The 15,693-nt window shown below is 46.5% G+C and overlaps 1 protein-coding gene across 18 annotated transcripts in view; it reads right to left on the bottom strand.

Annotated features, from left to right (window-relative positions):
• The window catches only part of FER (FER tyrosine kinase), a 484,930-nt gene that overhangs the window by 4,757 nt on the left and 464,480 nt on the right, over window positions 1-15,693 (bottom strand). For all 18 annotated transcript variants that reach the window (XR_014058074.1, XR_014058060.1, XR_014058059.1 and 15 more), the window contains 2 exons: window positions 6,640-6,794; window positions 824-946 (listed from right to left, as the gene is read on the bottom strand). Coding sequence is in view for 9 of the 18 variants with exons in the window: in XM_081505338.1 (XP_081361464.1) it covers window positions 824-946; window positions 6,640-6,794 (278 nt within the window). In the remaining 9 variants the exon portion in view is untranslated. The remainder of the gene's footprint in view (window positions 1-823; window positions 947-6,639; window positions 6,795-15,693) is intronic.

Here is a 15,693-nt window from a genome sequence, read left to right as displayed (position 1 = left end):
GCACGGTCCTCAGGGTTAGGAAGGACGCGGGCAAGTCACCCTCCTGCCCCCAACCCTACAACCCTGCCCCCGTGGAGGGGCCTGCAGCTAGGGCGCTGGCACTGTGTTGACAGCTGTGGACACACAGGCCCCCGTGAGGGTGTCACCATCACAGGCTGAGGCCTACCTTTGACCTGAGAATACCACGGGGTCTCTTTAGAACTGTTACGAGACTGTCAACTTCTTCCTGAAGTCTAACTGCCTTTCAACTATAGGGACATTAACGATGTTTATTTGGCATAGAATGAAAAATAGGTACTGTTCCTCAGCCTCTTAACTGTTTCCCTGGGAGACAGTGAATGGCACAGCCTTGCAGATGTCACACTAGGCAAAGGCAGTGGAAGAGCCTAGAGTCTTCTATCTCCAAGGTGCTGGGATGTTTCACAGTCTTTGTGGTTGGTTTTTGTTGTGTAAGATCCACACCATCCTTAAGGTTCAAAAGTAGATGTACCAACACCTCTTTCTAGTGGGCTTCGCTGATAGCTGGTGATGAAGAATCCACCTGCCAAGCAGGAGACCTGGCTTCGATCCCTGGGTCGGGAAGACCCCATGGAGAAGGAAACGGCAACCCAACCAGTGTTCTTGTCTTTGAAATCCCAGAGGATTTCAAAGGACAGAGGAGCCTGGTGGGCTATAGGACACGGGGTCGCTAAGAGTCGGACACGACTGAGTGACTGAACACACACACTTCTGTCTATCACGTACCCAAACAGCACCCCCTTCCTCTGCCTCAGCCTGCCCCGGTGGCGGCCGTGGGCGCCGCTACCCCGTGTCTCGCGCTCACCTCTTTCCACCTGCTCCCGGGCCTGCTGGTTTGTCATTCCAGGGTAGGGGCAGACCCCCAGGCTGAAGGTCTCCCAGAGCAGGATGCCGAAGCTCCACACGTCACTCTCAGAGCTGTATCTCCCTGGAGGGCGGACAGATCACAGCCAGCTCACTGGGTAAGCAGGCAACAATTTCTGGTTGTGTGTGTCTGTGTCAGTCGCATGTTAAAACTTACCAGGAACTCAACAATTAGGGATCTTATTCTCTTGATTAGTTTTGCTTTCCAGGAGGAGTGATACACCAATTAAATGAACAGTGTTCAGGTTGTTAGTTTAACCAAACCACCTTCCAAATCACATTTCCCCCACCAAGCATACATACTCACTCAGTATGCAAGCTTACTCTCTCTGTGGCCTCTAAATGAGATGGATGGTTTATATAAAAAAGATATGAATTTGTATACATCAGTGCCTAGGAGAGTAAATAAGCTGGGAGTTGCGTAGTTTTGTTTTCTGCCTTTATTCAGTTTCTTTCTAGTGAAATTACAAAGTTAGAGCAATAAGGAAAGTTTCTTAACTTCAGGTTTTTTTTTTAACTCATCACTGTTTACAGATATTCTTACACGCCTAAAGGTCTCATTTTCTCCATTGACAGTTTCATTTGTGCAAAATTCACTTTTTCTGTGTTTTGAATAGAGTAGAAATTAACATAGCTTGCTGATTAAACAACTTCTTTAAATTACATGGTGCCTTGTTTGGTCAAAATATCTTGGTGCACCTGTTTTACTGAATTACATAAGCTAAGTTCTTGGTTTTGTTTCTTCCCCTTGGTAATCTTCTAGACAAACACAGAGATAAAAGCCAAACAAAGATACCTTCTGGAATGAATGTGACATCAAGGAGCAGAAGCAAAAAGGCTATGAGCTTCCAAGATTTTCCAACATACTTCTGCCATTCCAGGATTTATAAATGCCTAGCCTCTAAAAATGTCTTGCTAACGTGAGTAGGACGGCCTTTTCTCTTTCTTGCAAACAGTACAAGGAAATAGCACAATAGTGCTATGCTAACCACCCTGACATCAGAGTGTGGAGTGTACTTGGGGATCATAGTCTCCAGCTGTGTGAACTGGCTTCCTTCTTACTAGACAGTAATTATGGACATTCACTATGCGAGTCAGTACAAAGATTAGTTGCCTTGTCTGTACATCAACTTTTTTCATGCCTTACATTCAGTGATTCAAAACTTTTTATGAAAGTCATTCAATGGCCACAAGTTAAGACTAATTAACTCTTCAAGGACGTGTAAGGCACAGAGAACCCAATGCCTTTTTGTAAGACAATATCTGGGAAGAGATCAAGAATGGCCACTTGTGATGTATACAGAGATCACACTCTGGAAGTGAAAGCTTATAACCTAACTCTGTGACCCTGATTTTTGAATCTGCTTTTAACTGGATTATTTTAAGGAATTGATAGCATTTCTTATTGCGGTATAATTGACATATAACATTATATGAATTTCAGTTGTACAGCATGATGATTCACTATTTGTACGTATTGCAAAATAATCACAGTAAGTCTAGTTAACACTATCACACACTTCATCCACCGTCACAACATTTTTTTTCTTGTGATGAGAACTTTAAGGATCTACTCTTTTAGCAACTTTCAGATATACAACATAGTATTAATGATAGCAGCCTTGCTTTACATTACATCTCCATGTAGAACAACAAATAAGACTTCCATAAAATATATTTTCTCTTGTTAAAAAAAAATGCTAGGATTTAGAGCCAATCTTCAGTAATTTTATTCTGGGAGAACTAAAACGTTTCTCCCGTTTGCCGTGACACGTGTACACACTCAGGAACTCCCTCACTGGATGGGGTAATAAATAACCCTGGCTTCCTTCTCATCCTGTTAGAAATCTCTCCCTCATCTCAACTGTTCTGATTTTAAACTTTTTATCAATATTATTACTGAGGTATAGTTGACTTACAGTATTGTGTTAATTTCTGCTGTACAGCAAGATGATTCAGTTATACCTGTACATACATTTTTTAAAAAATATTCTTTTCCATTATGGTTTATCATAGGACATTGAATATTCTCTGTGCTACAAAGTAGGACGTTGTTTATCCATTCTGTATGTAAAAGCTTATATCTGCTAACCCCAACCTCCTCCTGCTTGGCAACTACCAGTTGGTTCTCTATGTCTATGATTCTAACAGATAGGTTCACCTGCGTCATATTTTAGATGCCACATATAAATGATATCATATGGTACCTGTCTTTCTCTTTCTTACTTCACTTAGTATGATAATCTCTGGGTGCACCCATGTTATGGAAATGGCATCATTTCATTCTCTTTTGGTCCACTGTACATGTGTACCCCATCTTCTGTGTCCATTCATCTGCTGTTGGACATTTAGGCTGTTTCCATGTCTTGGCTATTGTAAACACTGCTGCTGTGAACACGGGGGTGCATGCATCTTTTTGAGTTAGAATTTTGTCTGGATATATGCCCAGGAGTAGGCTGGCTAGGTCATATGGTAATCCTGCTTTTGGTTTTCTGAGGAACCCCCATCTTGTTTCCCACGGTGGCTGTACCCAATTCCATTCCCACCAACAGTGGCTTCCCTTTTCCCCACACCCTCTCCCGCGTTCATCTGTAGACTTGTCAATGAGGGCCATTCTGGCTGCTGTGAGGCGGTTCTCAATGTGGTTTTGCTCTGCGCTTCTCTGATGATCAGTGCTGTGGAGCATCTTTTCACGTGCCTGTTGGTCATTTGTTTTTCTCCTTTGGGGAAGTGTCTATTGGGCTGTCTATCTGTTGCTGGGTTGTATGGACTGCCTGCACGCTTCTGTTGTGTATCTGTTGCCCGGTTGCATGCACTGCTTGGGAAGTGTCTATCGGGCTGTCTGTCTGTTGTTAAGTTGTGTGAACTGCTTGCAAACTTCTGTTGTGTAGCTGTTGCTGGATTGTATGGACTGCCTGCACGCTTCTGTTGTGTATCTGTTGCTGGGTTGCAGGCACTGCTTGGGAAGTGTCTATTGGGTTGTGTATCTGTTGCCGGGTTGCAGGCACTGCTTGGGAAGTGTCTGTCGGGCTGTGTATCTGTTGCCGGGTTGCAGGCACTGCTTGGGAAGTGTCTATCGGGCTGTCTGTCTGTTGCTGGGCTGCGGGGGCCGCCTGCACCCCTCTGAAGTGCAGCCTCTGTGACCGCGTCGTCCCCAGACACCTCCGGCCGCTCTGCAGGCTGTGTTCTCATGTGGTTTTCAGTCTCCTTTGCTGTGCAGAAGCTTCTACGTTTGATCAGGTCCCATTTGCTTAGTTTTGCTTTTATTTCTATTGCCTTGGGAGACTGGCCTTAGAAAACACGGGTATGATTTATGTCAGAGAATGTTTCTCCTATGATCTTTTCTAGGAGTTGTATGGTGTCTTAAAGACTTAGATTTAAGTCTTTAAGCCACTTTCAGTTTATGTGTATGATGAGAGGGTGTGTTGTTCAGCATTTTATAAAATTAACGTGAAAGCCTGCCCAAAGCAGTCCCTTACTGCCCATCAGAGATCTTCATCTGTGCCGTGCTTAGTCGCTCAGTCACGTCCGACTCTCTGTGACCCCACGGACTGCAGCCCACCAGGCTCCTGTGTCCATACGGATTCCCCAGGCAGGAACACTGGAGTGGGTTGCCATGCCCTCCTCCAGGGGATCTTCCCAACCCAGGCATCAAATCCAGGTCTCCAGCATTACACACAGATTCTTTACCATCTGAGCCACCAGGGAAGCATGTCTTTATTCTATGACATGCTAAATTTAGGTCTGGCTCTTACAGATATTGGAATTAGAATTTTGAATTAAAGTATTTGGTAAATACTTTACTCAGCTTGAAATTCAACTAAAACACACTCTGATTAAAAGGCAGAATTTTACTGGCATAATTGCTTAGCAGTAAGAGAGATTTTAAAGGCAATGTAATATAGAGAATCTGGCAAACAGGATTAAGAGCACATTCTAGAGAGTGGATTTTATTGGTAAGTATTTAAGGCTCCCTAGTCCAGCACTGGCTCCCTCACAGGGCTGCTGTAAGAATCAACAAGAAGGTGCTTAGCAATGTTTCATTATCTAAGAAAATGTCTCTGTTAAAAAAGATTACAGTCTTTTCTTTCATCTTGTGATTGTTCTCCTTAGGAATATAGCCTCAGAGTAATAACCACCCCAGAGAAGCATCACTGTGGAAAACAGCAGGACTGCCATGTTCTCTGGATTCTGAGGAGTGGTGGCATTCCTCAAAGCTTACCGTAACTGCTCCTGCCAGCACATGGGAAGACAGACTAAGGGTGAGGCTTAGTATACCTGAAGTGTTAAGTTAAAAAACTGTATTGCTGGAAACTAGAACAGCTTAGTCAATTTCTTACAATGACAACGACCTGCATGTATCTATTCCATAGCATTGCTGACATGCAAAATACAAAGCAGGTTGTGGTGTCCGGATCCATCCCAACTCACTTCCAAAACAATTATCTTCCAAAGCTTGATCTGGAATACATTCGGTGGTTCCTCAAACACTTAAGCACAGAATTACCATATTCCCTAGTGTGTACGTGTACTCAGAATTAACTGGAAATAGGTACACAAATAAATCCTAGTATACACGTTTAAAGCAGCACTATTCACAACAGCCAAAAGGTAAACACTGCTCAAATACACATCAGTGGATGAACGGATAAATAAATTGTGGTAGATAGATACACTAGAATATTATTGAGCCATAAAAAGGAGTAAAATAATGATACATGCTGTAACATGGTTGAACCTTGAAAACCTTATGCTGGGTGAAAGAAGTCACATACCAATGGCCACATATTATGATTCCATTTCTTCATATGAAATAGGCAGAATAGGTATACACATAGCAACCAAAAGCAGGTCTGTGGTTGCCAGCGGTTGGGGGAATAACTTCTTAATACGGGTGTAAGGTTTTATTCTGGAGTGAGGAAGACGTCTTGGACGTAGACAGAGGCAGTATCTGTGCAGCACTGTGAAGGCACTAACCGTCCCTGACCTGTTCACTTTACAACGGTCAGTTTCATGTCACATGAATTTTACTGCAAAGCTTTTTCTAAAGTACCTGTCTTTAATTGAGGTATTAAGACTTTTGTAAATACTTTATATTAATTTTTCATGATGAAGTACTTTCACTTTAAATTAAAAAAGAATAATTTTATGATATTTTTTAAATTTGATTTTTATTTTATATTGGAGGGTAGTCGAGTCCTGTCCGTTTCAGGTGTACAGCAAAGTGACTCAGATATGTACACACACATATTCCATCTGTCTCTTCCCAAAAGATTTATACAAGCTTCAGAGACTGAGATGCTAAGAAACCATGTCAGTTTTTCAGAGTGAGAAACTACAGACTTAGTATTTTAGGAACCTAACATCAGATGAGATTATTGGACCAAATATAAGGCATTCAAAGGAAATGGTCCAGAGCCACACAACACTTTTACTTTGGGTCTAATCTGATGATTAAAATACGAATAATCTTTTTCTTGGATCACAACAGAAACTCCCAGATGCACATCATACTTAACAGTGCTTGTACCTGTAATGATCTTTTAAATCTAGCAGTCTTACACACAGAAATCGGACCCGTAAAATTGCTGAGTTAAGTGTGTGCTCAAGTGTGCCGAGTGTGAACATGCACACATCCGCGTGCTGCCCCTCAGCGGATCCTCGCTTGTGCTCTGCTCTGCCCTGGGACTTTGCTGGTGACTGTTTCGTGCTGATGGAGTCTGCTCTGACCACCAGAAAGGAAGGGTCTCTTCTTACCATAATTAAGAGCTTCTGGTGCTGTCCACTTAATGGGGATCTGCTTCAGGCCAGAAGATGAGTACACGCCACCGTCCTCTTGACGAGACATTCCAAAGTCACTGATTTTCAGCACGTTATTTTCACCTACCAGGCAGTTTCTTGCAGCAAGATCCCTAGGTTACAATAAGACACAGAAAACGCCTATTACAACAAATTGAAAGCCTCTTTCACATTGATGACTTCCACACGTTGCATTTTCACATCTGCAGTGTGCTCATAATGAGGTTAAGAATGCATATGATTTACCAGTCTTTCCCATCTTCTCTGTCACAGAGAACATGTGCATATGCGACGGGCCACATGCTAATCTAGGCACCACAGGCATCATTTCCACTTAAACAGAAAGCACTGATTCTAGGGTTAAGAGAAAAGTCACAGGAGAGACTAAGCAGACTCGGCACTACTTCTCTTCTGACTGGCTGCCCCAGAGCTGCACTCACAGAACTTTCTGGGACGAGGGCGTATGCAGCCCCGCGGGTCCCTTGTGTGTCGGCTGGTGGGCAGCACGGACCATGTGTGACTACTCAACACAGGACGGGTGCGATAGGGAAACTCACCGTTTAAATTTTCCTCACTTTCAGTTACTTAAATAGCTGCGTGTGCCTTTGGCAGTGTTCCCCTGGAATTCCCCAAAGGTTGCAGAATGGCTGAGGTGCCAAAGAGGCTGGGGCCTTTTTTTATTCTTTTCCTTTTTGCATCTGGGATATGCAAAACCCTCCCTGGCGATCTGCCCTGCCTCTGTTGCTCACCTTGTTCTGCGTGTGTACTAAATTGACAAGATTGCTTCATTCGTGTCTGACTCCTTGTGACCCCATGGACTGTAGCCCACCAGCCTCCTCTGTCCATGGGATTCTCCAGGCAAGAATACTGCATTGGGTTGCCATGCCCTCATCCAGGGGAGCTTCCCGACCCAGGGATCGAACCTGAGTCTCTTTCGTCTCCTGCATTGGCAGGGGGGTTCTTTACCACTGAGCCACCTGGAAGCCCCTATCGTGTTCCAGTCTCTCCATAATTGCTTATTCCAGCCACACTCAACTTCGTTTTGTTCCCAAACATAGGACAACTCTCCTCTACATGACAAGCTTATTTCCACAGTAGGGCTTTTCACTTCGCTATTCCCTTTGCCTGGAGTGCTCGCCTTCTAGACTTTTGCGTAGCTGGCTCCTCTTCATTCATTCTTAGCTCAAACTGTTAGACTTGCCAACCTCCCCTGCAGCTAGCTCCAGCCATAATCTAAATACTGGCCAATGAGATATAAGCAGAAGAACTTTTTAGCTTCTTTAAAAGAAAGGGGAAGTTCCCATTACATTTCTGTCCTCAGAGAACTTTATCTTGACCTCCCTGAACTAATAGGAAGATGGTGGTTAACAAAAGAGACCAAGTTTGTACTCAAGTTCTCGTGGGGAAGATGTTCAATAATCAAATTTATATATGTTATATAAATGGTTATATATAGACATATAGATAAAGTATATGAGCATGTACACACACAGAATATCAGAAGAAAGGTCAAGCAATGTTGAGTGTTAAGAAGAAAAAGAGTTATATAAAGGGAAAAAGATTTTCAAGAGGGAATCCTATTTTAGATAGGTTGTTAGGAAAGGTCTCTTTGATAATGTGATATTTGATCAAAGACCTGAAAGAAGCTAAGGAGCAAGCCATGGGGATATCTAGGTGAAGAGCATTCAGGGTAGAAGGCACAGTATTTATAGATACAAAGGCCCTAAAATTGGCCCATACTTTGTATATTCAAGGAACATCAAGGAAGCCGTAGAGCTGGAGTGGAGTGATTAAGCGAGAAGACACATTTAATCAGGGTGAGCCAGGACCAAGCGATGCATGGCCTTTTAATACTAAGCCCCTTGGATTTTATCAGCTAGGAGGTAAGCGGAGTTCTGCACACAGGATTGACACAACGTGACTTAAGTTTTGAGGGATGATGTGCTACTGTGTGGAGAGTGGACTGGCAGAACCAGAGAGCCCTGTAAGCAGCTTATTTCCAAAGCCCAGAAGAGGTGATGATAGCCCACACTACGATGAGAGTGGCGGAGGTGGTCAGAGCTACCAGATTCAGGATCTATTCTGAAAGTACAATCAGGAGGATTTGCTGCTGGACTGGATGCAGACTGGGAGAGAAAAAGAGCCGTGGCTGGCCCAAGGCGTTTGGCCTAAGCAACTGGGAGAATGCGGCTGACAAGGGAACGGGGAGCTGGGGGAGAGCCAGGTTCACAGTGTGGCAGACACAGCTAGCTGCCCCCTGCGGTCCGTCTAATCCTCTTTAGCACCTCCCCCCGGGTTTAGCTGAATACATTGTCATTCAGCTAAAAACTGCTATTCGTCCCAACGTCCCCTGTAGTGAGATCTGGCCATGGTCTAAGTTCCGGCCAGTGAGCTACAAGCGGAAGAGCTGTCTAGGATTTCTAGCAAGTTTCTTTCACAGGGGAAGGACCATTCCATTTCTCTCTCCCACCAACAAAAAGAGGAAGCACACTAAAGCTGGAGGCGTAACGAGGGACAGGGGGCCCAGGCCCCTATGACGAGTGTGCCTGCCACACACGGTCTGGGCTGCCCACCTTTGCAGGCCTAGATTGTTTCCTTTAAATGTGTGAGAGAAATTCCTATGTCATTTAAGCAATTTTTGTCTCTTAGTTCTTTTTCTTTTTTAGGGATATGTGTGTGTGTGTGTGTGTGTGTGTGTGTGTTACATGCAGTCAAAACTAACCCAGTATTGCAGGTGGGGAGTCTGGTGTTGGACACACTGAGTTTGAGATGTTGGGTAGGCGTTGGGTGTATTAGTCTGGAGGTCAGAAGAGAGGTCTCGGAGCCGTCCACTCTCAGGAGACATTTGAGGCTGTGGGATTGGGGAATGGTTTCACCTAGACAGTGCGTGTAGAGAGGAAGGAGGATTCAAGGACTGTGCTCCAGAGCACTCCGTGATTTAGAGAAGGACTGAAGAAAGAAGGCTGAGGAGCAAGTGAGGCAGGAAGGGGACCAACAGCGGACCTGGTGCCCTGGGAGCCAAGCGAGGAAGGCTTTTCGAGGAGGGATCAGACAGGAACTGTCAGCTACTACTAAGAAGACAAGCAAGATGAGGACGATGAGCTGGCCATTAGACTCAGCAACGTGAGATTTAATGAGGCATTGACAAGCGTAATCTCAGAGGAGCGATGGGTACGATGGTATGACTGGGGCATGTGCAAAGAGAATGAGAGGAAAAAAATGGAGACAGGGAGGTTTAGACACTCTTGAGTAAGTTTTCTATAAAGGCGTATCGAGAAACGAGGGGGCAACTAGAGAGCGTTTCAGGTCAAAGGGGGTCTTCCTCTAACTTACGCAGACACCAATAATACTGTCTAGAGGGTAAACTAACGCAGGCAGGGAAAAGTGGACACTGCGGGTGTGAAGCCTTTGTGAAGAGGTGGCGCGCTGTTCAGAGCTATACCCCAGTGCCCGGAAGAGTACTGGGCACTAGTAGGTGCTCAGTAAAGGTCTGCTGGAGGAATACACACGTGCTGCTTTATCCGGGGAGTGATCCCTGCTGAAGGTAGGTCAACAGTTCTGGGCTTTCCTTTGTAACTCTTTTCTCTTGAGGAACGATCGACAACCTACTTCTCTTTCAGCTGAGATGGTTTTATATATTTATCTTTGGAATGCACTTCTACACATCCAACATGATTCAAGACTTCTAAAAAATTGTAGTCTAATTTATACAATTGGTCTTGTAACACAGGAAGTACCTTGAGCACTGACTTCAGCAATAGCTGACTGGTAATACGGTATTTCCTCAGGGAGGTAAATTAGCCTTGTAGTCTTTGTAGGAAAGTTGGGCAGTAGCATCTAAAGGGAGAAGGCAATGGCAGTCCACTCCAGCCCTCTTGCCTGGAAAATCCCATGGACAGAGGAGCCAGGTAGGCTGCAGTCCCTGGGGTCGCTAAGAGTCGGACACGACGGAGTGACTTCACTTTCACTTTTCCTTTCATGCATTGGAGAAGGCAATGGCAACCCACTCCAGTGTTCTTGCCTGGAGAATCCCAGGGATGGGGGAGCCTGGTGGGCTGCCGTCTGTGGGGTTGCACAGAGTCGGACACGACTGAAGTGATTTAGCAGCAGCAGCAGCACCTAAAGACACTCAGAAAGGAATGTGACATCTTCTACCTTACTAACTTGGTAAGATTAGCTTTATTCATTAGATCTAGTTTCACAATGGAGAAGCCCAAGGTTAAAATGAAATTGCTGATTCGCTTACCAGTTCTGTGGAAGAGTGAGGGAGTCTGGTTTGTTGTTAGACAAAGTGAGTGGTAGTGAAGTGCTGGTTCGTTCTAATCTGTAGGAAGGAACTTTTCTATAAAGGTAAATTCTGTGTGCTTAGGAATGCCACGTTCTACCTATGGCCTAGATGGCCTGAATGAATAACAGCTCTGTGACTTATTTGAGTGTCCCTGGGAAAAGAATCTAAAAAAGAGTAGATATATATGTATACGTATAACTAAATCACTTTGCTGTACACCTGAAACTTACACAACATTATAAATCAACTATACTACAATAAAATTTTTTTAAAACATGGATATGGAAATGCAAAGTTTCAGAATAATCAAAGTAATTTTAAGAAAGAAGTATAAAGTTGAAGGACTTACCTAACCTGATTCTAAATATCACTAGAAAGATATTATCATCAGTACAGGTAAGGAAAACAGATATATTACAGATCACTGGAGCAGAATAGCGGGTCCTGAAATGGATCACAGACGTGTGGTCACCTGACTGGCAGAGGTACGACGGAACGCAGGGCGCACCTCCCAGTCCTGGCCAGGGGACCGGGTGATGCCCCCTCGGGGCCAAACGCCATTTCTCATGGTCAGAATGAGCTTTAATTCAGTGTAGCTTTTTAGTCATTTACAGGATTTCGGTGTTAGACCTTTCCTCAGAATAATGCCTGTGCTGCACAACAACATACGCTATCTTCACTGCAGCCCTGGTGTAGGGTTTGTCCTCTGAAATGAGGATTTCAGTTCTATGAAGGACCAAGCTAAAACTCATTTAGAGACACCGTCAACTCAATGTAAATAACATTTCAGTAACGTTTACAAAAACTACCTTCTGGGGGTTGCATGAAGTTCAAGAGCATGGAATGGCATCTCCGGGCACACTCCAAGAATTGAAATAAAGCCTCAGGCCTTCAGGCAGCAAGCATGCACTGCACACTCACCCTTTGCCTAGTAGTCTAAAAAGTATTAAAGGATATAGGACCACAGATACTGTCTCAGGGCTGAGAAGCTGACAATCTAATTTGGGAGATAAGGCAGACACACACCTCTGCCCCTTCTCTCCTCTCTGTTCACGTCTTTATTTAGCTCCCAGCTGCCTACCCCCAAGTCAGACACAGCAGGAGACTCATGCTCCCTGCCTCTCCCCACATGAAACTGCCAGAGAACAAGTCAGTATGAGCCAGTGTGTTACCGACTGCAAATCCTACAGGAATTCAGAGACGGGGAATCGCCTAACAGGCTGGCGTGGTGTTCACAGAAGGTAACCGTGACACTGGGAAAGATTGAAGGCGGGAGGAGAAGGGGACGACAGAAGATGAGATGGTTGGGTGGCATCACCGACTCGATGGACACGAGTTTGACTAAGCTCCGGGAGTTGGTGATGGACAGGGAGGCCTGGCGTGCTGCAGTCCATGGGGTCGCAGAGTTGGACACGACTGAGTGACTGAACTGAACTGAACTGATGGGAGATAACTTGATCTTACCAGGTACAGAGGAACAGCGCAGTGAATGCTGCTGGCTGCCAAAAGGACATGGAGATGGTCCACTTAGGTCTGCTGCATAATCTTATTTGAAGATTCAAACTTTTAACTGTATACCAAGGGTCTCTTACAAGTTGTACACAGTATGGACAGGCTAATTAAGGACGAGATGAGCACAGAGAACATTTACAGGAGATCCAGTGCCAGCAGGCACTGGAGACGAGCACATTTTCTTTGCTCTCTGGAAATTACAACAGTGAGCCACCTGCGAGGCAGCGATGCTGCCTCTCAGAGCAAATACTGCGATGAACCAGGGACAACCAGGAGGCTGCGCCAGTGTTCTCCTTTGCTGGCTGCTTTATCCCAAATGTCATTCACTACTTGCAGCTAAGATTAATCCCTCGTGTACGAAAGGAGTTAAGAAATATTTGCTTCTTTTCCCACTGGGTCTGGATAATTGTTACTGTTTAGTGGCTAAGTTATGTCCAACTCGTTGCGACCCCAGGGACTACAGCCCACCAGGCTCCTCTGTCCAAAGGATTTCCCAGGCAAGAATACTGGAGTAGGTTGCCATTTCCTTCTCCAGGGGATCTTCCCAACCCAGGGACTGAACCCGCGTCTCTCGCGATGGCCAGTAGATTCTTTGCCACTGAGCCACTCGAGAAGGCCCTGGTCTGGATAAAACTGTGTCACAAATAACTCTCAGCACTTAGGAGGAAAACACCGGAGATTCCCTCATTCTAACACGTGGCCGAAAGCCAATAACACAGGGGTGGGGGTAAAGGAAGCTGGCTTCATCTGCCTTATTAGGTCCTGCTAAAGAACAGAATTCTCCTGTCTTATTACTGCACAGCATACGTGTAAGTGATGGCTGCAAGCACATTTGGGGAGCATTATAGAGGAGTAGTTGAAAGCAGCAATTCTGAAACATTACATAGATGATTCACTAGCTCTTGGACCTTTAGAAATTTACTTACGCTTAGCCTCAGTTTTCTCATCTGTAAAGTAGGAAGGATAAGAGTATCCGCCAAAGATTGTTGTGAAAATTATGTAAACTGTTTAGCAGAGCAATTGGAAAACAGCAGTAAAACCTGAATTTTAGTCGCAGAAACCGTGTATAGGAGAATAACTGCCTTCTCCTTTCTAATTGGAGCAACTGTTTGACCACCTTTCTATTTATATAAACATAGAAGCCATTCAATTTAGTTCTCCTAACAGCAACAATTTATGTGGCATTTGCTAAATGTCAGGTACTATATTAAGCTCCTTTCATAAAAGCCACTTAATTCTTCTAGTTACGGTACTGAGGACGTCCGTCTTTATACAGGAGATGAACCTGAAGGCTGGAGGGTGAAGTGACCCGCCTGCACAGTCAGTGGGGGGCTACTGAAGCCCGGCCTCAGAGCCTGCCACGCTGGCCCCTGCCATCATGCCTCTCAACACACCTCGTGCTCCTCTTCCAGAATGTAATCCCAACACACCCCGTAATCCGCAGCCAGTGGCTACAACTTCCAAACTTTAAACAACTGAAGAGTTAAAGTTGATTACCTTTAAGAAAGGAAGTGACACTCCATTCTCCCCTCTCAAAAGTTGGGGTGGGGGAATCTGAAAAACCTGTTTTTGGAAGAAGCCGAATGTCAGCAAATGCTTTGAAACTGACGCATGGAAGGAAGGTGGGATGGCCTGGTTTTGTCACAAAGTTTAGCACAGGACAACAGAGAGGGAACTCTCCCCTGACCGAGCCCACCGGAGAGGGAGGCGGGGCGCTGTGGCGTGTCCTTGGCCACAGAGCGGGCCCCTCGGGGACCATGTCACGCCCGCCACTATGGAGCCGACAGTGATGGGACCGGAGATGAGACAGAGAAGTGAGCAGCCACACCCTTCTGCAGATCGCAGGGTGCGTCTTTCCACCTCTGACTCACCTTCTCTTCCTCTGAATAAAATCCATGTGAGGTGAAGCTCTCCATGCCTCATTGTCAGGCGCACCTGTGACTTCACTCCCGGTTTTCCACTCACCACCTTGTTCCTCAACCTCCCTTCCCCTCGCAGCTTCCTCCATCACACTTCCCACCTGTCCCTTAGCGAGCTCTCTGCCCCCGTCACTAGTGGGGCACTTAGCTCTGAAAGAAGAGGCCAAAGGAAGCCCCAGCTGCAAAACTGGGGACATTAGACCCACTACTGAACTGTGCTTTTTCTGTTCCTTTGAAAAACTGTTGAGTGCCACAGACCTCTGGGAGGCGGGCAGGAAGGCGCCGCTTCCGTGCGTGCAGACAGGTGTGGAGGGGGGAGGCTGGGCTGGGTCTCTGCCAAGGCCTGCCCCAGTGCCCTGCGGGCTGGTGCGGTGAGAGCCGGGGGGCTCCTGAAACCCCTGGCCCGCTGCCCGCAGGACACTTAGAGGCCTCGGGATCTGAAGCGCTTCATCTGCTTAAAGCCTCTGCAAAAGTGCAAACATGCTACCTGTGGGGAGGGAGGCACATGAGACTTTTTAATCACATTTTGGCATAAAGTACTCCAGTAGATAATTGACAGACGTCATAGAGAACCTGTGTGGAGAGAGGAGCCTGGCAGGTACAGGCCACGGGGCACAGAGTGGACAGGCCTGAGCGTGGCGGCGCAGCACAGAACCTCACGGATGGCGGCGCAGACCTGCTCTGACCCTGAGCAGAGAGCAGCCATGGAGAGCCGGCCTGGGCACGGCGGGCTCCCGGGGGCAGGCAGCCCCGGGGCAGGCAGCCCCGGCGCCGGTGAGTATGAGTGTGCGGGGAACATTAGCCTGCTGCTGCTGAGCCGCTCAGTCGTATCCGACTGTGTGAGCCCTTGGACTGCAGCCCGCCAGGCTCCTCTGCCCACGGGATTCTCCAGCAGGAACACTGGAGTGGGTGGCCAGGCCCTCCTCCGGGGACCTTCCCCACCCGGGGATGGAACCCGTGAGCCTCCCTTTTGTCTCCCACACTGGCAGGCGGGTTCTTTACACTGTGACCCCGGGGAGTGCAGATATGGCTTCTAAAGAAGCTGCCCAGGGCTCGCTCCCGGGAGTTTCTGCTCAAGCAGGTGACCTTCTCTCAAGAGCAGAGCAGGGTCAGCCCGGAAGGCTGCATGCGCTGGGGAAACGCAGCCCTGGGCCGTCTGTGGAGAGACCGAGGTTCTGGTGACTCCTCTGACGAGGCCGCGGCTGGCGAGCTGGGCCCTGAAACTGCTCCCTGAGAGCTGGCTGCAGGAGAGCCGCTCACGGAGGCCCCGGAAGCCACCTGCGTCCACCAAAA

The sequence above is a fragment of the Giraffa tippelskirchi genome, chromosome 6 (genome assembly GCF_054371585.1).
Source record: "Giraffa tippelskirchi isolate mGirTip1 chromosome 6, T2T-mGirTip1v1.2.pri, whole genome shotgun sequence".
Lineage (NCBI taxonomy): Eukaryota > Metazoa > Chordata > Mammalia > Artiodactyla > Giraffidae > Giraffa > Giraffa tippelskirchi.
Note: the sequence above shows the minus strand (reverse complement) of the source record. Positions and strands in the feature narration are given on the sequence as shown.